This window comes from Passer domesticus, chromosome 9 (genome assembly GCF_036417665.1).
Source record: "Passer domesticus isolate bPasDom1 chromosome 9, bPasDom1.hap1, whole genome shotgun sequence".
Classification (NCBI taxonomy): domain Eukaryota; kingdom Metazoa; phylum Chordata; class Aves; order Passeriformes; family Passeridae; genus Passer; species Passer domesticus.
The window spans coordinates 26,949,333-26,973,015 of NC_087482.1; the positions used below are offsets into that span (position 1 = coordinate 26,949,333).

Below are 23,683 nucleotides of genomic sequence, written 5' to 3' on the forward strand. Positions count from 1 at the left end.
CACTACTCCAGGGATGTTGCACAGTGCCTGCAAAGAGAGTGGAGAGTGACCAGAGCCAGTCCAGAGCTCCCCATGGCCCCTGTGCAGCTTTGGCCTTGTCCACTGACATCTGGCTCCCACAGTCTTACCCGACCCCCTTGCAGTGCCCAGTTCCCCAAGACAGAGGGGGATCCCAGAACACCATGGAAATGGTTCTGATCTTTGCTCCCTTCTAGACTGGGATGGTGTCATGGACTATCTGGATGCCCTATCGGATAATGACTTGAAACCCCCGGAGAATGCTGGAGGTAAGTTCTCTGTGAGCCTTTCAGAGAAAATACTCTGTGTCCATGCGGCAAGAGCTCAGTCATATGGCATTTCCCTTAACATAATCTCAGGATTGAAAGAATCTCGAAAATTTGCCCTGCTCCCGACTGAGGCCCTGAGTGATCCCACAGGATTGCTATCAGTTGCAGGAAGGAGCATTTAGCTGTCCATCTTCCTCCCGTGTGCAATGCCAGTGTGTCTTTCCATGTGCTCTGTGCAGCCAGGGAGAAAAGCAGAGAGGGAAGGGGCCGGGCCCAGGGCTGTGCCCCGGGGCTGAGCCTTTGGCAGCTCCTTTACCGGCCCCGGGGAGCCTGAGCTGCTCCTGCTGCCACTGCCAAGCCCTGGCCATGCGTGGGGCTGGCTTTAGAGCTGCTGGCAGCTCCAGGGAGTCCTTTCTGGCCCGACTGCCCTGCAAGGGGCTCTTTCCATCCCAGTGTGGGGCCACTGCAGGCACGAGGTCCCCCTGCTCCTGAGTGGGAGGCAGAGCTGAGGGAGTGCCTTGGAGGGCACCAGTCACCCAGGTGCACTCACTGCCACTTGGGCCTGAAGGACAATCTTCAATCACTTTCCATTAAGGTCTTCCTAGATGGAAGAACCAAGACGCTGGAGACAGCAAGTCGCTGGAGGCAGCCAAACTTCTGGACAAGATGCTGAGTGACCTCGAGAGACGTCGTGGTGGGTGCATGTCCCTCATGCTTCCCCTGGGACTTCAGCAGCCAGGGGCTTTGGCTGCACATCTGGACACGCCGTGCCCGGCACAGTGGGAAGGGATCCATGGCAGCCTCGCTGCCCCACAGCTGCTGCTGCTGCTGCTTTCATGCCCTGCTGGGCTGCTTCCCAGCCTGGCCTGGCTGCAGCTTCTGCCCAGCCTCTGCAGGAAGGCATTTGGCATCAGCTGACAGGCTGCCCAAACTGCACCATTGGGCTGAGATCCCCTGCAATTTCCCAGTCACCAGGCAGATCAGGAATGGCAGCTGTTTGGACAAGAGAGTGCCCTGTCCAATCCCAAAAGTTTTATGATTTCCAGATCCTTATCCATCAATTTAACCAGTATTGTCTCCTGAAGATTCCAACTCCCAGAAAGGGGAACATCTGTACCTAATCCGACTGTTCCTTTTTCTTTCTGCAGAGATGAAACGAAAGGCTGTGCTGAAGACTGAGTTTCCTGGAGAAAGCAGTGGCTCATTGGCAGCCTCTGCTGCAGGAAGGGAGGCCATGCCAGGCACAGACCCAGGAGGTAATTGCTGAGCCTCTGGGCCTGAGCCCTGCTGAGGCTTCAGCTGCCCTCTCTGCTGCTGTGTGTCAGTGCGTGCCCCTCCAGGGATGTTGCACAGGGCCTTCAAAGAGGGTGGAGAGTGACCAGAGCCAGTCCAGAGCTCCCCAGGCCCCTGTGCAGCTTTGGCCTTGTCCATTGACATCTGGCTCCCACGGCCTTACACGACCCCCTTGCAGTGCCCAGTTCCCAAAGGCAGAAGGGGATCCCAGCACACCTTGGAAATGGGTTCTGATCTATGCTCCCTTTCTAGGTGAGGGTGCTGGGTTAGGTTCTCCAGCAGCTGGGATGGAAGGTGGTTTGGAACCCTTGGGAGCTTCTGCAGGTAATTTCTCAACTTCCCCTCAGAGAATAATCACTGACAAACTGTCAGAAACCAGGTGACAGGAGCTTCTGTGGCTGTTGAGTTACAGGTGTGTCTGCAGGAAAGACTTTTCAAGCTCCAGGGCTGGTTGCTCCACACAAGCCCAGCTCCCATCACAGGGGTGAGTAGGCTACCCCTGCTGTCCCCACAGGCTGAGCCCTGATTCTGTGGAATCCATTTCTGAAGAAATGGAAATACTTTGTCTTAAGGTCCTCTGAGATGGAGGAAAAAACTTACAAAACAAAGTAAGTCCCTGGAGGAATCCAAACAAGCAGACCAAATCTTGACTGGACTGGAGATACAACGTGGTGGGTGCATTTCCCTCATGCTTCCCCTGGGACTCAGCAGCCGGGGGCTTTGGCTGCACATCTGGACACGCCGTGCCCGGCACAGTGGGAAGGGATCCGTGGCAGCCTCGCTGCTGCTGCTGCTGCTTTCACACCCTGCAGGGCTGTTTCCCAGCCTGGCCTGGCTGCAGCTTCTGCCCAGCCTCTGCAGGAAGGCATTTGGCATCAGCTGACAGGCTGCCCAAACTACACCAAAGGGCATGCAGACCCTGAGATCCCCTGCAATTTCCTGGTCTCTGGGTAGATTAGAAAGGGAACTATTTGGAGAAGGGAGGGCCCAGGAGCAGACCCAAGAGCCTTTGCTTTTCCCTGATACTTATGCACATCATTGACACGTAGTGTTTCCTGAAGATGCCACCTCCCCAAAGGGGAATGCTTCCACCAGATCCAGCTGTCCTTTTTCCTTTCTCCAGACGTGGACCAAAAAGCTTTACAGAAGGCAGCACTTCCTGGAGGAAGCGATGGCTCAGTGCCAGCCACCGATGCACAAAAGGAGGAGATGCCAGACAGTGCCACAGAAGGTGATTGCTGTGCCAGGCTCAGTAAGGCTCAGCATTCCTGCTGGGCTCCTTCCATGGGAGACACGTCCCAAAACCTGGGAGCAGCTGCACAGCGTGGCCATGGTGGGGAAAGGGCAGAGGGGGAATGCAAGGATCCCATGCCTCCTGACAGAATCTGACCCTGTCCCCTGGGGCTGGGGGAGCTGTCACGGGGCAGGGAGGGCCAGGGGTGGCAGTGGCTGCTCAGGGATGGCTTTGGCTCGTGTCCCTGGCAGCAGCCACTGCCCAAGCAGCTGTGCTGCCCCCAGGCTCTCCTCCTGGCCTGCTGGTCTTTGTTGGGTGGCACAGCCTGTGCCAAGGGCCGGCAAGGTGCCTGCAGGCCCCAGCTCTGGGGGAAACAGAGAACGTCCTGCCCGTATCCACCGTGCTCCCAGCTCAGCAGTGCAGCACAGCACGAGCTCACGCTCCCCATTGCTCCCACAGATGTTATCAATGAAACAGGAATATATGCCCCGGATCCAGTGCGCTTCCCAAGAATTGTCTGCCCTGAGGATGTGCGCAGGACCTGCATGATAGGCACGGTGGTGACAGTGATCACTGTGCCACTTGTTCTGATAGGCTGCTATCTTGGCATTCGCAAGCTGTACGAGCTCAGACGGTCAGTTGTTGATTTTTCTTCACAGTTTTCTTATAACTCTACTCCTGGCATTGGTAGCCTGACTGGGAATCATGCTGCAGTGAAGCTGCGGCCAGTCCATGGTTGTCCAAATATCTCTGCTGAGGTTTCTGCTGCTGCCCAGTGCTTCCAGTGGCCTCTTAATTGCTGGGCCTTGTCCTGGGGGCCCCGCTGGGGCAGCAGCCAGTGCTGGCTCCCACTGAGGCTGCCTGGCCAAGAGCAGCCCCAGGGGCACAGGGAGAGGCAGAGCAAGTTCTCCACAGTATTTGGGCAGCACAGCTCAGGACAGGACAGGACAGGATAGTGCTTATTTAGTAGCCCGTGTAAATTTCATGGTAGCAGTGGTGTTGCAGGTCAAGCAAATTTGCTCCAGTTCAGTGTTAAAACAAATCCAACGTGATGAAGGTTTGGCTTTGGCCTTGAGACTTTGCTCTTTGTGTGAGCCCTGCTCTGGCTTGATTCCCAATCAGTCTTGGAGCCGCTTTTGGGCAAAGGGTCGTCCCAGCCCTGAGCCTTGGCAGTTCTCTGGCCTCAAAGGGAGAGCTGAGGCTGCACTGCACATGACTGGGGTTCAGGGCTCCATCATCAAAGAGCTTTGACATGTTTAAATTTCTGTATTCTTACTACATGGTTTTTGTTATGAAATTCATTCATTAGTTTTTAAAACTTAGTTGTAAAAAACCTTCTTTTCCAGTGCTTCTTCCAGTTATTTGATATAGTCAGTGATGGCCTAATTATCCCATGGCTGAATTAGAAGACTGTAAGTATTATAAAATGAAATAATGTTGACACTCTTAGGTCTTTCACAGATTCCTGAAACTTATGTTGGTTTGGTGTGACCAACAGAAGAGTTTGGCTCTGCTTTTAATTGAAACAAGCAGCAGAGCTGGAACCTGTTGAAAAGAGTCTCTTCGCTTCATATCTAAAGCCAACTGCCAGGGTTCTTTATTGAGGAATATAATATCTGTATTTCTCCTGACAAGTAGCTGATAGAAATGAGGGATTTGGACTCTTTGGGAAGCACTGACCAGTTGGGCATTGGCTCTCTGAAGCTCAGTCTGTAATAACCAATCTTTTTCAGAAGAGAATGTTCCGTTTCTTCCTGGCCCTCACACTCTTGCATTTGTGTTCAAAAACACTTCCTGAAAGAAATTTACAACAGCTCCTTGTGGTCCCTTAGTTGACTTTTCTCTCTTTCTCCACAGACGCAGATGCAAATCTGGATGATTCCATTAAAAAAGCTGGAAAGCAGATCCTGGAGAAGAGGGCATACATCTGCTCCCACCCACTGGACAGGACCTTCTGATTCCTCCCTGAGAGCAGGCACTCATGAATGTCAGTCAGGGAGGAATTTGCTGCAGTTCCCGCATTTGGCATCTTAAAAGCATCTGTTATTTAATGTCTTTGCTAAATATTACTGTGTAAAATAAAATTTCTTGCTAACCCAAATTTCATAGGAAAAGGATAAAAAAAGATTTATTTTTTTTTAAAGCTGCTCATTCATTGAGCAAGGCTGAAAGACTTGGGGAATGAGAACAGTTCTGTTTGGGAGGCACCTCCAGCTCTCTTGTCCAGCAGCACCATCAGGACACTGAGTTCCCAGTGTCCAGGGATGGTTTTGCTGTCACCCTGAGGGACAGCACTGGTCCCTGACATCCATCGGGCCTCTGAGCCATTGTCCACAACCCCCTGGATGTGACCAGCCAGGCAATTCCTCATTCTCCAAACTGTGCCTCATCAGATCCTTAGCTCACCAAACAAGGATGCTGGGCAGGGCTGATGTGTCCAGGGCATTACAGAAGTGCAGAGTGGTGGCATCTGTAGCTCTTCCCTTGTGCACTGAGGCAGCCACTCCATCATGGAAGGCCTCTGGCTTGGTCAGGCAGCACAGACCCACCGTGTGCTCCTCAAGGTTTCCTTTGGCATATCAAAGCATTGAAGAGCTTGGATGGTTTCCCCCGCTGTGTTATTGACTGAGTGTGTCCTTTGAGGACCACAAGAGGAAGCAGAGCCTTCCATTGCACATGAAGAGCAAATGGTGAAGTAAAGGCTTCACCTTTCCTATGCAACAAAAGGGCTGTGTGAGTGAGGGCCCTCCCAAGGTGCCAAACTTCCAGCTGGGAAGCTGCTGACAGGAGGGAGTGGGGTACTCGTCTCCAGCCAGAGATCACTCACTCCTCAGCATCGTGGGCTGTGGCTGCCAGTGCCTGAGGAGCTCAGAAATCCTTGGATGTGATCTCCTGGGCCAGTGTCCAGAACACAGAGCAGTGAGCTTGACTGGGGGGACTGGCCCAGCCCTTGGACACAACTGCCAGGCAGGATAAGCTCCCTCCCCAGAAAGGAAAATTCCAGCCCTGAGATCCATCTCCAGCCAGGCCATGAAGTCACAGGAGGATTGTGAGGTCACAGCAGGATTGTGAGGTCACAGCAGGATTGAGGGTTACAGCAGGCTCTGGGGTCACAGAGCCTGTGGTTCTACAACATCACAATGTCCAGCCCCTCCGTCCTTAAGAAGTGATGCTGACGTTGGGACAGCGGTGACAGGACAGCGGTGGCAGCAAGAGCTGCGGGACTGGCAGAGGGCAAGGCAGCATGGCCCTTGCTCTGCGCCTCTTCCTCCTGCTGCTCCTGGCCGTGGCCCTGCCTGCCAGGGCTGCCCAGGCTGCTCCGCTGCAAGCGTGGGGAGCAGGTGAGCCGGCAGCCTGGCTCCCCTTTCCCGGCACAGCTCTCCCTGCTCCCCGGGAAGCGCTGGGAATGGCTTTGCCCAGGGCTTTAGGGAGGGTTTCCTCTGTGGGAGGGAGAGAGTCCCAAGGGGCTCTGGGAAGCCCCATTTCCCATTCCTGTCCCAGAATGTTACACAGGGAAGGGAAGGAGGGTGGAGAGTGGCCAGGAGCCAGCCCAGAGCTCCCCAGGCCCCTGTGCAGCTTTGGCCATGTCCATTCACATCTGGCTCCCACAGCCTTACCCGACGCCCTTGCAGTCCCCTGTTCTCTAAGGCAGAAGGGGATCCCAGCACACACAGAAATGGTTCTGGTCTTTTCTCCCTTCTAGATTTAGATCACAACTTGCATGACTTGGAAGTCCTGCTGCTGAATGACACTTTGAATGTCTTGGACAATGCTGGAGGCAAGTTCTGCATTTCCATTTTTACTGGCAGAATAATCCGTGTCCATGTGGAAAAAGCTTACTCCTGGGCCATTTGTGTTCAGGTTAAGTCAGGGTGGAAAGATTCTGAAAACCTTGCCCTGCTCCCTTCTGGAGCCCTGAGGGATCCCACAGGATCGCTGTCAGTGGGAGGAAGAAGCATTTAGCTGTCCATCTTCCTCCCATGTGCAATGGCAGTGTGTCCTTCCGTGTCCTCTGTGCAGCCAGGGAGAAGAGCAGAGAGGGAAGGGGCCCGGCCCAGGGCTGTGCCCCGGGGCTGGGCCTTGTGGGCAGCCTGAGGATCTCCTGCAGTGCCACGGGAGCTCTTCTGTCCTGCCTTTCTTTGCAGCTGAACCTGCTGGTGAAGGTGGTGCAGCTTCCCAACCCACGTCCATGGCTGAGCCTCTGGGAGATGGTGAGGGTAGGTCAAGGCCTTTCCCGTGGGAGAGCTGCCAGCTCGGAGCCCAAAGCTGGGCCAGGGGGACATCGCTGCAGGTGCCAGCACAGCACCAGGCACGTCTGTGCCCTCACCCTGCACGATCCCCTCACCGCTCCTGCGGCTCAGTGGTGCCCGTGCAGATCAGCAGAGATGGCAGAAGCTTCTGTGGCTGTTGTGTTACAGGTGTGTCTGCAGGGAGGACTTCTCCATCTCCTTTGCTGATTCCTACACAGAAGCCTGGCTCCCATCGCAGGGGTGAGTAGTGTGTCCCTGATGACCCCACCTGCTGAGCCCTGCTTTTGTGGGATCCATTCTTGGGAAACGGAACTACTTTCTCTTAAGGTCCTCCGAGAGGGAAGAACAAAGGCAAAGGACAGAAGAAACCCCACGAGTCAAACAACATCCTGAAACAAATCGAGACAGAAGTGCACAAAGGGCATGGTGATAGCATTTCCCTCATGCTTCCCCTGAGTCTCAGCAGCCAGGGGCTTTGGCTGCACATCTGGAAACGCTGTGCCTGGCACAGCGGGAAGGGATCCATGGCAGCCTCGCTGCCCCACAGCTGCTGCTGCTCCTGCTTTCACGCCCTGCTGGGCTGCTTCCCAGCCTGGCCTGGCTGCAGCTTCTGCCCAGCCTCTGCAGGAAGGCATTTGGCATCAGCTGACAGGCAGCCCAAACAGCACCACTGGACTGAAATCCTCTGCAATTTCCGAAATCCCAGGCCCATCCAGAGTGGTGGCTGCTTGGAGGAGGGAGGGCCATAGCCAGCCCCAAGGCACTGGAGGGATCAGGATTTTCCTGATCCTTATCCATGACTGCGACATGTATTGCCTCCTGAAGAGGCCACATCCCCAGTGCGTAATGATTCCATCTGATCCAGCTGTGCCTCTTCCTTTCTCAAGGGATGGATAGAGAGGCTCTGTGGAAGGTGGCATTTCCTGAAGGAAGGGAGGAGATGCCAGGCACAGGCCCAGGAGGTAATTGCTGTGCCTATGGGCCTGAGCCCTGCTGAGGCTTGAGCTGCCTGCCATCTGTGCTGCCTGGCAGTGCTGAAACAGCCCGGACAAGAGTGGCACAGCCTGGGGGAATTATCCTGAGCAGGCTCAGGGCACTCGGGTACTGAGCAGTCCTGCTGCGGTCCCTCCGTGGGAGACACTTCCTGAAACCTGGCAGCGACTGCATGGGGTGCCCATAGTGGGGAAAGGACAGAGGGGGGCAGCAAGGCTCCAGTGTGTCCTGAGAGAGACTGGATATGTGCCCTTGGGCTGTGGGAGCTGTTCCATGGGCAGGTGGGCAAGCAGGAGGGAGGGACAGAGGTTGGGAGGGATAGTTGTGGCACTGCCTGCTGCAGTTTTCCCCAAGCATTTAGTGAGGGGTTCCTGTGTGGGAATGAGGGAGGACCAGGGCCCTGGGCTGCTCCAGCAGCCCCTCCAGGGATGTTGCAAAAGGCATGGGAAGTGTGTGGAGAGTGACCAGGAGCCACAGGCTCCCACAGCCTTACCAAACACCCTTGCAGTACCCAGTTCCTTAAGGCAGAAAGGGATCCCAGCACATCATGGAAATGGTTCTGATCTCTACTCCCTTTTAGATGGGGATCACGACTTAGATTACTTGGAAACACTGGTGAATGGTGGTTTGAAGACCTTGCCAGATGTTGGAGGCAAGTTCTTAATGTACATTTCCTGACAGAATAATCAGTGTCAATGTGGCAAGAGTTCAGTCAAGTGGCATTTCCCTTAAGTTCCTTTGAAGGTTGATCAGTTCAGGAAATCTTGCCCTGCTCCATTCTGGAGCTCTGAAGGATCCCACAGGATTGCTGTCAGTGGGAGCATTTAGCTGTCCATCTTCCTCCCGTGTGCAATGCCAGTGTGTCCTTCCATGTGCTCTGTGCAGCCAGGGAGAAGGGCAGAGAGGGAAGGGGCCGGGCCCAGGGCTGTGCCCCGGGGCTGAGCCTTTGGCAGCTCCTTTGCCGACCCCAGGGAGCCTGAGCTGCTCCTGCTGCCACTGCCAAGCCCTGGCCCTGCCTGGGGCTGGCTTTAGAGCTGCTGGCAGCTCCAGGGAGTCCTTTCTGCCCCGATTGCCCTGCAAGGGACTCCTTCCATCCCAGTGTGGGGCCACTACAGGCACGAGGTCCCCCTGCTCCTGAGTGGGAGGCAGTGCTGAGGGAGTGCCTTGGAGGGCACCAGTCACCCAGGTGCCCTTACTGCCACTTGGGCCTGAAGGAGAATCCTCTGTAGGGTCACAGGAGCTGTTCTGTCCTGCCTTTCTTTGCAGCTAACCCGGTTGGGGAAAGTGATCTGGCTTCCCAACCCACGTTCAGGATTGAGCCTCTGGGAGATGCTGAGGGTAGGTCAAGGCCTTTCCCTTGGGAGAGCTGCTGGCTCAAGGGCCCAAAGCTGGGCCAAGGAGGCAGTGCTGCAGGTGCCAGCACAGAAATATGCACGTGTGTGCCCTTGCCCTGCACGATCCCCTCATGATTTCTGCTCAGCACTGGCTCCCGAGTGAGCAGGGGCTGCGCTGGGTCCTGACAGGGCCTGAGCCTGTCCCCTGGGGCTGGGGGAGCTGTCATGGGGCAGGGAGGGCCAGGGGTGGCAGTGGCTGCTCAGGGATGGCTTTGGCCCGTGTCCCTGGCAGCAGCCACTGCACAAGCAGCTGCGCTGCCCCCGGGCTCTCCTCCCAGCCTGCTGGTCTTTGTTGGCTGGCACAGCCTGTGCCAAGGGGCGGCAAGGTGCCTGCAGGTCCCAGCTCTGGGGGAAACAGAGAACGTCCTGCCCGTATCCACTGTGCTGCCAGCTCAGCAGTGCAGCACAGCACGGGCTCACACTCCCCATTGCTCCCACAGATGCAGCCGGCACCACAACATGTATTCCCAATGCCCAGAAGGGCCTGGGAAGGGGCTTGTATAAGGGAGCAGGCTGCTGGGCAGGGTTAATGGCAGGCCTGCTTTTTTTGGAGTTTATCTTCATCTTATGCTGTGTCCAAATTCATTTTTACTGGAAGAGAAAATGGTGAGTGTTTTCTTCATCTTTCCCTGAAACAGCTAATATGAAGATCTCATGCAGACAGGGAACATTCCCAGAGAGTCTGCAGTGGAGTTGTGGCCAGTCCGTGATTTCCAAATAACTCTGCTGAGGGTCCTGCTGCTGCCCAGTGCTTCCATTGGCCACTCAATTGCTGGGCCTTGTCCTGGGGGCCCCGCTGGGGCAGCAGCCAGTGCTGGCTCCCACTGAGGCTGCCTGGCCAAGAGCAGCCCCAGGGGCACGGGGCAGAGGCAGAGGGAGGTGGGGAGGAGAAAGAGCAGGGCCAAGATTGCCCTTGAAAGGCAGAAGCACTCTGGGGCCCGCTCCTGGCCAGGGACCCTGCCCAGAGCCGTGCCCTGCTGGCCGGGGCCTTGAGGGGCAGCTGTCCAGCTGGGCCCAGCTGTGCCAGCAGCTCCAGCCGTGCTGGGGAGCCTTGCCAGCTCTGGGCCCTGCTGTGCAGGAGGGTCCCTGTGTGCCACTGGTAGCTGGGGCCTCAGCCTCCTCCTCTCTTCACAGGTGCTCCTGTGGATCTTCAGCAGATGAGCCTAACAACACAGGCAGTGAGAACTTGAGAGTTTATCCCAGCTCTTCACTTCTGCCCCTACCTGCCCTGATGTGGCTGCATCACCATCACGAGGCCGTCCCAAAACCCACCCCTCCTCAACGAGACCCTCTGCCGCCAAGCCCCCTGGTCCTGTTCCCTGGCCAGAACTGATGGTGGGCAGCCGTTGTCTGCCAGGGCAGGGCTTGGCCTATATTTTATGTTAAAATAAAGAAATTGAGTTTTCACAACTATGTCCGGTTGGTGGCAGCAGCAAAGCCCACCCGGCACCAGTAGTGGCTGAGCTCCATGCCCAGGAGAAGCCGTGGATGGCCACGGTGTGGGCAGGCAGGAACCAGGCAGGGGCTGCTGTGCCCAGCGGCGGGGCCTCGAGGGGATGGGGGAGCCCATGCTGAGCGTCCCTGGGCTGAGGGCACATTTCCTTCTGGGGGATCAGCTGGGCCTGGACCTGAAGAGGCACAAAGAGATACTGTGGTGTCCCTGCGAGGGGTGCAGGGATCCCTCATGAGGCACAAAGGAGTATTGTTGGCCTCTCCTAAGGTGTGCAGGGATCCCTCATGCGCTGGGCAGCAGGGTTAAATTTGAGGGGGTTTCTTACTCTTCTCAGCACAGCACAGGGATACTTGGCCGAGGTTTTGCCAAGCTGGGAGAAAGCCTCTTGCAAAGGCTTGGGCCCAGCCTGTGGGCACAGCGGGCGGGCGCAGCCCATCCCCTGGGCCAGGCCGGGCTGCTCAGGCCGGGCCGGGCCGGGCCAGGCTCGGGCCCCGGCAGGGAAGGGCCGCGGCCCTGGGCTCTGCTGAGGCTGCTGAGCTCCGGCCTGCCCTGTGCTGCAGCCCAACACATTGACAGCCATGGCCGTGCCCTGGGCCACCGCAGGCACCCGGGGCTACAGCTGAGGCCGCGCCTTCTCCCACTGAAGGGAGGCTGGCTCTGTTCCCTCGGAGGGCACAGCTTAGCTCCCAGCACCTTTGTGAACCTGCCTGCCGGGCAAGTGCTGGGGGCCAGAGAGTTCCAACCCTTCTCACTGGGAAGTGTGGCTGGTGGTGTGGGGGTTTTGACAATTTTTTCCCTCTAAATTTGTGTCCTGCCAGAGGGTTAAGTTTGCTTGCTCTCAGTAGGGCGCTTTTCTTCTTGGCAGTCAGTGGGGCTTCAATGCAGCCAGGGCTGAAGGAGGATCTCTGTCTGCTTGGGCCGTGGTTGTGGGACACCTTGGCTTCATCCTTCCTTTGGTTGTGATTTGCACTGGTGCTTGTGAAGGCATTTTACAGTAACTGGCTTCAGTTTGTTTTTCTTGGTACCAAAAACCGAGAATAAACCTCTTTAACACCACTGTAGTATTAAGAGGCAAGCCTTACTTTCTTGACTTGCTGGATGCACAGGCCATTGCCATCACAGGGCCTTCTTGGTGGGGTCTTCAGATATCCTGGTGGTCACTGAAGAAGGAAGCTGATTTTGTGTGGAAAAAGGTGGTTTCCTATGTGTGGAAAAGAATAACTTCTCACTTCCGCATCCCTTTCTATACAAAGTGATACAGGCAAGTGCATTCATCTATCTCTATCTTCCTTGTCAATCTATGTATGTATGTATGTATCTATGTATGTATGTATGTATGTATCTATCTATCTATCTATCTATCTATCTATCTCTCTCTCTCTCTATCTATCGATCATCTATCTTACTAATCTATTGTGGTGTTGCATTTTATTCAAATAGTATGCTCTATCTCGAAAATGTACCCCTCAGAAATGTATGGTTTATTCCAATCTGTGTTCCTCTCCAGAAGTCTCATCACTCTGCAAACCCCTTGACCCAAATCTTATTTAGCACTTACTTTGAATTTCCCTCTTAAGCTGTGCGAGGAAGACCAGATTCTCTCATGGCCCATCTCTCCCCTAGGCTCGCCCTCTCTCCCCCTCCCTTTCCCTTTCCCCCTTCTCCCTCTGAAACCATGTTACACCCGGGGCTGGGACCCCCCAATAAACCCTCATCTAATCAGCACCCTCAGAAGCCGTGTGGAGTCTCCTCTCTGGAGAGCTGGAAAAGAAAACCATCCATCTTTGATATAGGAAAGCTTGAGTGCAGGAGCAAACCTGAACTGTGATTTCCTTCTTGCTAGACATATGCTGGCTTGTTTAGATTGACTTTGAACTGAAATCCTGCAAAGCTGGAAAATGACTGGTAGCCATCACTCTGATTTCCTTAAAAGCCCCTTTTTTTTCATTTTAATGTTTTTCATTTATGGTGGCTGGTAAATACCTTTCTTTCTTAAGCTGTGTGCTGGCAATATTGGAGGTAGAAAAAACCATAATACTGCATTATTTTAGATACTTGATAGTTTTCTTGTGAAATTTTATGGCAGTATCTCCTGCCTAAAACTGCCTCAAAACTAAAGCAGCAGGTCAGCTACTGAGCACAATTTACTGCATAGCTGCAGCTCATGTTTCTACAGTGAAAGTGGCTTTTCGTTCTTCTGCATGGGTATGAAACTCTACCAATTGAAAGGCTGCCTACAGAGCAAAGAGCCTTTTTTAGTGTAGCCTTGACTTTGGGAAGGTGGTAGCTGTTAGATCAATACCCAGCAAACTACCAAAATTATTTTTCGTGACTACTCTCTTATGATTTTGGCCTGGCTTCTTTAGGAGGTTCAAATTTCATTTAGAAATGGCACAGTGGAGCCTGTGCTGCCTCAGGACAGGTGGAGCTGGGACAAATGACACATTGATTTTGATCTCAACAAAAAGCCACCTGAGCTCCTCATGACAGCAACCCCACGGACTGGTAATGGATCCATTAAAACTACCTCATCACAGAGCTTTTAACTCGAAGCTCTGACAGTGCTTCGGAGCTTGCTCAGTTCAGCCATGGAGGAAGGGAGCTTGAAGACAAAGAGATTTAGCAAGGAGATGCATGTACAACAAAAGTGCTTCTATTTTAGCAAATGAAGTATCTTAGGATGTAAAACCACATCCATACCCCAGTCTTATCCCTCCATTTACCCAAATTCTTGGTCTTAATTCCTTTGTCAGTAGGAAAATATGACAGGGAAGTGTAGATCCTCCTTTTCTTCTTGAGCTGGGCAGCTTGTAACCTCCTGTCCCACAAACAGGAGCAGACAACCAGGAATGTTGTCTTCATATTTTTGGAAAGTTTTCCCTGTGTTTGTTTTTGCCCTGAAGTAACTGAGTTTCACTGGAGTGTTTGCAAGCCATAAAGGATGGATTTATTTGGGTTGCTAGAATCTTTCATATTTTAGATCTTTTCTGCTGCACAAGAGCCTGGCACTTGCAGAACTCTTGCCCCATGCACTTCTCCAGTGCTTCTTGCAGCGATGCTTTGGGAAGCACTCAGGAAAAGTGCCATGTTCATGTGTGGTTTATGGAGCCCACAGGACAGGGAAATGTCTTTGCAGTGGGCACTGCCTTTTATTCCCAGGAGTTGTTATTGCTGTGGGCACTGGCTGTTACTCCAACAACTGTGTCATTTATTCTACTGGAATCCTTGTGAAAAAGTTCTTCTTTGCCATTGAGATTTTTGATCTGAAACAGCCCAAAGTTTTCCATCTCACAGGTTTCTGATGGTGGTTTTTCCTTTCCAATCTGTTGTTGGCCCAGGAAGATGCTGCTTCGATTCTGAAGGCCCCCATACATGGGTACCAAGCTGAAAGTTCTCCAGTGCTCCACAGCAGCCCAGTTATCCACAGGAGGGCCAAGAGCAGCTCCAGAAGCTCCAAGGGATTCTAACAGATGAATTTCTGTCCCTCAGGAAGGCAGGGCTGGGTCTGAAGTAAAGGGTCTAACCCTGCACCCACCTTTGCATGGCAGCAGCTGTCCCACACTTTGTGGAAGGCACATAACACGTGACACTCTTATATCAGCACTGGCTTAGTCAGTCTTATAAAGCTCTTAAGAAAAAGCAGACCGGGCAAAAAATATTCGTATTTTAGTTGGTTGGGGTATTTTTGGCTTTTTTTTTTTCTTGCTTCTTTGCTTTGGTGCTCAGAGATAATGAAGGAGGAGGCAGATTTTCTGTTCAATTTGCCTGTCAGTATGCAGGGGGCATGAAAAGAAGATCAGTTTTTCACCATCTGGTTAAGGAACTCTAAAAGCAATTGTGCTGTCCCTAATCAGGGGGTGGGGGCACTGCTATCAGCCTGGATTGTCCCCACCTGTGTTCCCCTCCTTACCAAAGTGCTGTGTAGATCCAGAGCCTTGTACCTTGGCCTGATGGTACAAAATCCTCCCAACATCCATCTGTTTGCAAAAATAAAGGCTTTGTGCTCATTAAGATGAAAAGCTGTATTGGTGGCCTGCGGCTAATGTTCTTTTGTTGCCTGGACCCCAGTCAGTGCTCACATCTAAATGACTGACCAGCCCCAAGCTGCTCTTAAGACTGATTTGATCAAAGGCACTGAAGCTCTGTTGACTGCCAATTCTCCAGGAAAACAAGCACAGGAACTTGGATAATGTTGGTGACAAAAGCAGAATGCAGAGTTGAACCTCTGAGGACACCTCACTGCTGCCTCCCCCCACCCATTTATTTTAAATTCATTTAATATTTGATTAAATGAATCAAATTTTATGAGTCAAATCAAATGAAAAGAGTGCCAGCTCTGGCATGAAGTGGGTCCTCAGCAAGGAGCTGCTGGGCCTCCTGGCTGTGTCCCTTTGTGCTCCCAGTGCTTCTGGTCTGGTTTGGCTGGGAAAATTGTCCATCCTGCCTCTGTGTTTGCTTCCTGTCATTCCAATGCGCAGCCCTTTCCCGCTGCTTGGCATTTAAATACTCTGATTGCTTTATTGGGTAACTTGCATCTTGCACTCCATGACATTAAATTGTGTTGCTCAGACTCTGTCCTGTTCTGAGTTTCTGGAACACATTTCCAAGCCTTCCAGCTGTAGCCCAAGGGAAACTGTTTCTGCCTTGCATCACAAAATTGGCAGACTTTTTGCAAAGACAGCCCTTTACAAAGGACTTGTTGTGTGCATTGACATCTGAGGGGCTGCTTTCTAAGACAGATAAAAAACCCATGAACAAACAGCAAACCAACCAAACAACATAGTTTAAAAAAGTACTTTATTTTTACCTCTTATTTTTAATATTTCCCAAGCTGGCCTCCTTTTCCACTGCAGTGTTTTTCTTTGGATAGAAAAGCCCCCTTGCCAGATGATGCGACTTCACAAGAAAACAGAACTCACACACAATGCATATATGAAAGCTAAACATGGAGATTCCCATTATCACAATCATCATCATAATTGATTTTCAGTTTATTTTGATGTCAAAATGTTTCCAGATGGGTGAGAACAGTATCTCCAATCCCCTGGCTACTTTGGTGTCATAGCCACTTATTATCTCTCCTTTCTTATTATCTTTCCTTTCTGCACTTCTGTAGTTGCTCTGCCCATTTGCTGCTCTTGGATCTCTGCCGCCTCCACCTGATTTTTATCTTTTTCTGGATTTGTGGGGATTTTTCTGTTGGTTTTGTTTTTTTCTTGGTGGTTGTTTTGTTTGCCTATTTTATTTGGTCCCTGTTAGAGAGCATTTTGGGCAGATGCTGTGGCCTATGTGCACAACCCTGCAGACAAAAACCAATGGACATTCTGTGGATTTAGAAGCATGCTTGCCAACACTTCAGGTATGTGCCTGATAGCAGAAGCTTGCTGCCCTTGGACAGCCAGCCTGAGAAAGTTTGCCAACTGAAGAAGATGTGAAAGAACATGGTCTGAAGATTCTAGCAGAGGATGAGAAAATGTTCTACTGATATTGCTGACAAGCTGAGCTACGTGACCAAGATATGTTTAAGAAATAGTCTTTGTTTTATGTATAAGTGCTTTGTTAACCAATCAGATACTTTCCCATGTCACTTGAACCCTGGAACCATATAAATGTACCCTGAAACTAACAGTAAATGGAGCATTGATCATACTTCTATGAGGTCTCGATCTTTGACTCTGGAGGCCACTCTTCCTTTTTCCCCCTACCCCTACTCTCTCTCTCTCCAGCAAGAGGTCCTGGTTGTGCTTTAGTTTTTTGTGGTTTTATTAATCCACTCAACAGCAGAATCAGCTTGTGATTTCTGTTATGAAGTTTTGATATACAGGTGTAGCACATAAAGGTTGTTTTTGTTTTTAAAGTCATCTCAGACACAGACCTGCAAGCTCCTGTGACTTTGAGAACTGAGTGCTCTCAGACAGCAAATTGTGCATGAATAGGAAACTTGTAGTACCTATCTCCATTACACACAGCTGAATGTCAAGTGGTTGGAATTGTTATAGATAAAAATTGATCAAGCCAATTTAATAATAATAATAAATATATGTATATAAATTATTGTGTGACTGATATACAGGCTTGAGATCCACAATCAAAGGGACAGTGTTGAGCCTGGATGGACACTGGGTGAACACTGATCCAACCTCTATCGCATCAGACCTGCTCTGTTCACTAAGGCAGTCTGGTGCAGTCAGGTTTTATACCCTTTCTGTTGCTCGAGGCAGTGTCTCTCTTGTTCTTTTCATAGTCAAACACATTCATGATGTCCTCTTTCTCCAAGTTGCACGGGACAATGTGGTTCCTGGCAAGCTGTGAATGCTGAGAGTAGGGGGAACCTGGTATTGGGGTGCAAGTTCCCTGATAACTTCTGCTATCTTGATCTCAGAGCTTGAGGAGCGTTGATGACCCAGGTGGCCTTTGAGAAACGATCCATCTCCTTCCCCAGCTAGGCTCTTTTAATTGCAAATTAGATCCCTCCTCCCTGCTGTCTGCAGTTTTGCAATGGCATGTGGCAGTCTCTGAGCATGAAGCAATTCCTTGGTTCCCGCAGGTAGATTTGAAAATGCTTTTGAGTATTTCTTTTAAACATTATAACGTATCTTGCTCTCATATTCTACATAAGCACAAATTACCTGTATCACATATTACAGTCCCTCCCCTTCTATATAAACACATTAATTCATGCTAGAATCCTAATAGCCTTTAATTCATTTAGTGAATTTTCCCTTAGCCCATGTAACTTCTTTAATGTCTATGTGTGGTAGCTATTTTGTGTTTTTAGGAAATATAGTTACCTTTTTAATTTTCCCCAGCCTCTCTGTCTTTTTCCCATTCGTCCTGGGATATCTCCTGATATACTTTACAGACAGCCCTGTCTCCCTTTGAAATAAATGGGCAGGAGATCTTTCTCCTTTTTAATGCCTTTATTAAGAAGAATCACCTCAGGTGGGGAGAAATGAATGGGTCATGCCCACGCCGCCGCTGCTCCCAGGAGTGGCACGGAGGAGGAGGGTGATGCAGCTTTGTCCTCTGGTCTGCAGGCAGAGCTGGGGATTCTGTCCTCACGGGAGAGTAGCAATTTCCTATCTTTTTTGTCTAACACCCCGGGGCTTCTCTTTAATCAGTATCTTTTCAGGTTAGGGTGAGAAGCAAAAAGGATCCAAGCAGGTACGGGACTACGCTCCCATCCTTAGACGTCACTTAAGTCACTTGTTGGCTCATGATTTTAAAGGTTTTTCTTGTAAAAAGTGTAAAAATTCGGGGCGCAATGCATTTCTCATCTGCATACCGGCTCTGATGTCACTCCTGTTCTGGGTCTGTCCCCATGTCCGTCCCTGGCAAGCGGCCAGCATCGGGGAACAATGGTTAATCACCGGCCATTAACGAGTAATTGAGGAGCTCCTCTCCGGCAGCGAAACCAAAGAGGTCTGACTGGTCTGACTTGTTTCTAACTCTGAAACTCAAAAAAAAATACAACTTTCTATTCATAACACCTTCACTTGTTTTTCAAACATTGCCAGGGCCTCAGCTGCTTTATTATCTTTTTCCTCTAATTTCATTATTTTAGACACTTGACTTACTTTTCCTGTAGCACATTCTAGGTCTATGGGCATGGCTGCTACTTACATACCTTACACAACTGAGTACATCAGTCTAATAAAACAAGGTATTAAAACAGGGTAGGAATATAACCCTGGCTACTGAACATAGTATAAAGAATACTACTTTCTTCCACCAGGCTCCTTTGAATAAGTGATCCCACCAGGATGCTTAGAGAATGGAATTCCATTTCTGAACTGGTACATGTGCTACCCTCTTAATTTCTGCTGCCAGACCTCAGATGGTTTCCCCATAATGGCCAATTTCTATGCAACATTCTGATTTGTTAAATTTTCCACAGATGCCCCCTTCTTCAGCTAACAAATAATCCAGGGCTATCTGATTTTGATCTACAAAAACCCGCATTTGGGAATGCTGTCTAGATAACAATTCAAGGGCGTCTGATGTATGTTTTGAAATTATCTCAACTACAGCCTGAAGTCATATTAGCCTGTTCAACAGAAAAATCAGGATTCTGTACCCCCAGCTTCCATCTGGGGCTTACGTGGCAGGGCCATAATATTCTATTATTCCCTCAGCAGGCCACTCTTCCTCTCCCCATGTCTGGCTACCGTCCACCATATGGAATTTCTTCTTTATTTCTCTTTTCCCCCTACTTAAAGTTTCATATAAGGGTGCTCCCAATGAGCTACTTTCTGACATAGGGAGTGTGAACAAAACCTGATTTTTCCTAGGGTGCATGACCCTTTCCATTTTGGGGGTAATTTTTTGTATGCTTTTCTCCCACAGATCCAATATATACCATTTGGGGTTTTTCCAATTCCCCTCGGTATTTTCTGGCTCCCTTTGGGGAGTTCCAGTATCCCTTTAGGTCTCCCAAGGATTGGTAAGGATTAACTCCAGAGCCTTTGTTCCAGCAGAGCGCAATTATTTCGTTCCACTCACAAGTGGTCCCTTTTTCCCGGCTCCAGTATCCAGCAGGAGGTTCTGGTTGCCAGGTCCTGCTTTTATTATTTGAATTTACTGATAAGGTAGAGATAAATGAGGTATATCCCACTACCTTGTTATATTCTCTCCCTTCTTGGCTGATACAAACCATCCCAATTCCCCACTGGTCCAAGACCCACCTCTGGGGCCTCTATATTGTTCTTGAAATCTGAGTGTTATCCCATTTTAGCAGCTGCTCTGGAGTTAAGCTCTCACCTTTCCAAGGCCATTTGTCCGCTGATTTAAGCCCTCTGCAAATCCAGCAATTTGATAAACCCAGTTCAGTAGCAATTTCTTGCATTAGATCTATAAATAAATTTCTCTCTGAAGCAGGCAGCCCCCAGCCAGTATACTGCTTTTCCAATTGGTAGTATTGTTCACTTAGAGTTCTTAGCCTTTCTTGCTCTATTCTCTTTTTCCTCATTTCTGATTCCTGTCTTTTCAATTCTTGGGCTACCTGTTTCATTTTCCCCTCTGGGTCTATACCATCCTTATTCTTTGAAAGGCAGAAGGTTTTGTCAAACTGTAGACAGGCTCTGTCATCATGTTCCTCAAGGAGGTCAAGAAAGACCAGTTCATTTCTGAGGGATACCCTGCCTTCATATTTCAAGTTCTTTCCAATCCAATATGTTTTCCTCCCATTGCACCCATCTCCAGTTGGCTATTATCATAACATAGTTTGTTAACCTGAAAGTAAGCTACAAATCCTGACTCTGTTTTTCCTCCTACCCATACCGTGTGATTGCATTTGTTACAGATAGGAATAGACATCTGTTCAACATTCTGTTTACGTAGTCTATGTCCTGACTGCCTGTCCTTAGATTGCCTTTTGTGAATAACATATCATCTTTCCATTCAATTCACATATTGAGTGCCATTTATAAAGCAGAACCTGCTTTGCTTATTCATGTTGCAATTTCCTGGGGCTGGGTATGCCAGAGTCTCTGTTTCTCCTTGTCCTCCCCCGGACAATTTCCACACACTGCCCGCACCCGTTATCGAGACTTGACCCCTTCTGGCTGGGTGAATTCTCTTGGTGCAGGCTAATCAAGTGGCACGTGACTAGACTCAGGCTCATCAGAACTCCCCATATTTGTATCCCTCTGCCTGCGCCCACTGGGTTGCCACCAACAGCGAGGTAAGCCATCTTTTCAGCAGCAGGAATATTCTTCCAGGGTCCTGGACCGAGCTGCATACCTCCTTTTAAAGGAGCCCCACCTCACAAGTTTAATGGCATCAGCGCTGCAGGGTACTTTTTTTTAACCTCTGGCACTCAACCGTTATAATTTGAGCTCTGGAGTTTAATTTTCCTCCCACCCTGTTTTGAAACAGGTGAAACCATTCCCAGGAATCTAATTCTATTATACCCAAAGCAGTAGCGAGCTCTAAGACACAGCTAGTCAGGTACAGTTTGTCCTCTAGGCACTTATCACACAAGCCCTTTGGTCGATATCCCCTTCTACCATGTACCACCCACACCTTGTTACAATATTCACACTTAAAATGCACAAATGGATAACATCTACACCTGGGAGTTGCACAACTTATCTGATCCCGTTTGGTCATTTACTTGGCCGACATAAAGTTATCTTTAGGTCTCCAGGGGGAGAGGGAACCTTTCACTCAGGCATCTCCTCCCGGTGCTCAATCTTTCTTACTCGAGACGCGTGGGTCCAGCCTTTCTCTGCTGTCCCGACGGCGGTGTCTGTGGTCAAAAGGATGAGAAAAGGGCCTTCCCAGTGAGGAGAGAGGGACCTCTCTCCATGTTTTTATGAGCACTTAATCCCTGGGCTGTACCCTATGTACAGCAAACCCCAAGGGGGTGCCCTGAGTTATTATATCCTGCTTTTGTAATTCCTGCAGATTCTCACTTATCTCTATCAGGTATGGCTGTATCTGGCCATCCTCTATTCTTGAGTGTCCTACCAGCATCCCATATAACATTTCAAAAGGTGACAGCCCTGTCTCTGAATGGGGCATGGTCCTGATGTTTAGCAAAGCTAAGGGGAGGCACTTTGACCAGGACATCTTGGTTTCAAGTATCAGCTTTGATAATTGAGCCTTCAGCGTCTGGTTCATCCTTTCAACCTGTCCCAAACTCTGTGGGTGCCATGGAGTATGGTGCTCCCACCTGATCCCCATGGCTCCTGCTAGTTGCTTAATGATTTTAGAATTTGATCTGAATCTATATATTTTGATCTGAATCTGTATATTTCACCAACCCATATCGAGGTATGATTTCTTCTAGCAAAAATCTTGATACTGCCTGAGTCGTAGCCCTAGAGCTTGGAAAGGCTTTTACCCAATGGGTCATTTTGTCCACTATTACGAGTAAAAATTTGCATCTTCCTTCCTTAGGCAGTTCTGTAAAATCCACCTGAATCCTCTCCAAAGGACAGTATGCTGGTGGACGCCTTCCCAATGCTACCTGTCGTGCCCTGGCTCAATTATCTTTCTGGCAAACCATACATCCCTGTATTCCTTGTTTGGCTAATTCATAAATCCTCTTACACCCGAAAAATTTTAGAAACTGTTCTGCAAGGGCCTGAGCGCCCCAAAGCGTCTGCTGGTTTAATCTTTTCAATATCCTTCTGGTAGAGTCTTTAGACAGTAATTCTCTCCTGTCTGGTAATTTCCACTTACCTTCTTCTAATCTTCCCCCTATTTTCTCATACCCTTCAATTTCTTTGGGAGAAGGATACAGAGGATATTCCTGGGTACCGCTTTCTTCGATCTCTGGGGTACTTACCTGCAATAGAGCCGCGTTTTTCGCTTCCCTGCTAGATTATTCCCTCGGGTCCAGAACTGCATTCCTGCTTGGTGCCCTTTCACATGGACTATTGATATTGCCTCTGGCTCCCTGATGGCTTCTAAGATTTGCTTTATTAATTCTCCATGCACTAGTTCTCGTCCCTTGGTGTTAAGTAATCTTCGCTCCTCCCAAATTTTTCCGAAGGTATGGACTATCCCAAATGAGTGCTTAGAATCTATGAAAACCGTTCTCTTTTTGCCTTTTAATTTCCATAGGGCTCTAATTACTGCATATAATTCACATGCTTCTGCTGACCAGCTAACACTCAGGGGTCCTGATTCTATTACTTCTCTGATCTTACCATCCACTACACCACATCCAGATTTCCTATTCCCCTCTATGACTCTGGCTGAGCCGTCTACAAACCATTTCTCTCCCTTGTCTAATTCCTCTTCCTCTAGGTCAGGTCTTATCTTGGTCTGCAATTCCACCACCTCGACGCAATCATACGCTGGTTCCCCTGAGGCTTCCCTGAACAAGATTGTACCGGATTTTTTGCAGCAGTCAGTTGTAGTTCAAGATCACGGGAGTGGATTAATATGGCTTCATATTTCAAAAGCCTGGCATCAGTGAGCCATTTCTCAACCTTTTGTTGCAATATATTCCTCACACTATGAGGAATGTATACCACTAGTGGGGCTCCAAAAGTTACCTTTTTCGCTTCCTCCACTAATAATGCCACAGCTACAATAGCTTGCAGACAAGTGGGCCACCACCGGGTCTAAAGGCTTAGATACATATCCTACTGGTTTCTTATCCCCTGCCCAATCCTGCATTAGTACCCCGTGAGCAGTATGGCTACTCATGTCCACAAACAACTGAAATTGTCTTTTTATATCAGGCAAACTCAACACCGGAGCTGCCGTCAGGGTCTCTTTTATCTGCTTAAATCCTTCCTCATCCTGCTGTGTCCATTTCAGTCTATCAGCGGTCCATTTCTCATAGAAAAACTTCACCTTCTCACTATATCCCTCGATCCACTGCCTGCAATATCCTAAAAGTCCCAACAGTTGTCTGATTTCTCTCTTTGTCCGCAGGGAGGGTAAAGCAACAATTCGTGCCCCTCTTTCAGGACAACCAGCATCTCAAGTATCTTACCTCAGGCTCAGTAAATTGTAGTTTGGAGTTTGAGACCTTTAATCCTTTGTCTCCTAAGAAACAATGAAATTGTACTGGCCCTTACATCTTCCTCTTAGGACCTGCTACCAGTAAGTCATCTGCATACGGCAATAGCTTGATACCCTCTGGCGGTACAAATTGGCTTAGCAATTGCTCAAGAGCCTGTCCAAATAAGTTTGGTGAATCCACGAACCTCTGAGGCAGATGTCCATCTGAGCTGTTGCTTCCTATTCGTCTCTGGATCCTCCCATTGAAATGCAAAATAGTCCCTACTTTCTTTAGCTAAAGGACGGGTCCAAAAAGC

At 49.9% G+C, this 23,683-nt stretch overlaps 1 protein-coding gene across 1 annotated transcript; it reads left to right on the forward strand.

Moving 5' to 3' along the window:
- The first annotated feature begins 229 nt into the window (after positions 1-229).
- On the forward strand, positions 230-23,306 carry LOC135308344 (uncharacterized). Its single transcript, XM_064433283.1, has 10 exons — positions 230-287; positions 883-981; positions 1,436-1,543; positions 1,833-1,904; positions 1,993-2,064; positions 2,153-2,251; positions 2,704-2,811; positions 3,274-3,572; positions 6,960-7,031; positions 23,298-23,306. Exons 1-10 carry the CDS (start codon positions 230-232, stop codon positions 23,304-23,306), a joined length of 996 nt encoding a protein of 331 aa, XP_064289353.1.
- The last annotated feature ends 377 nt before the right edge of the window (positions 23,307-23,683 follow it).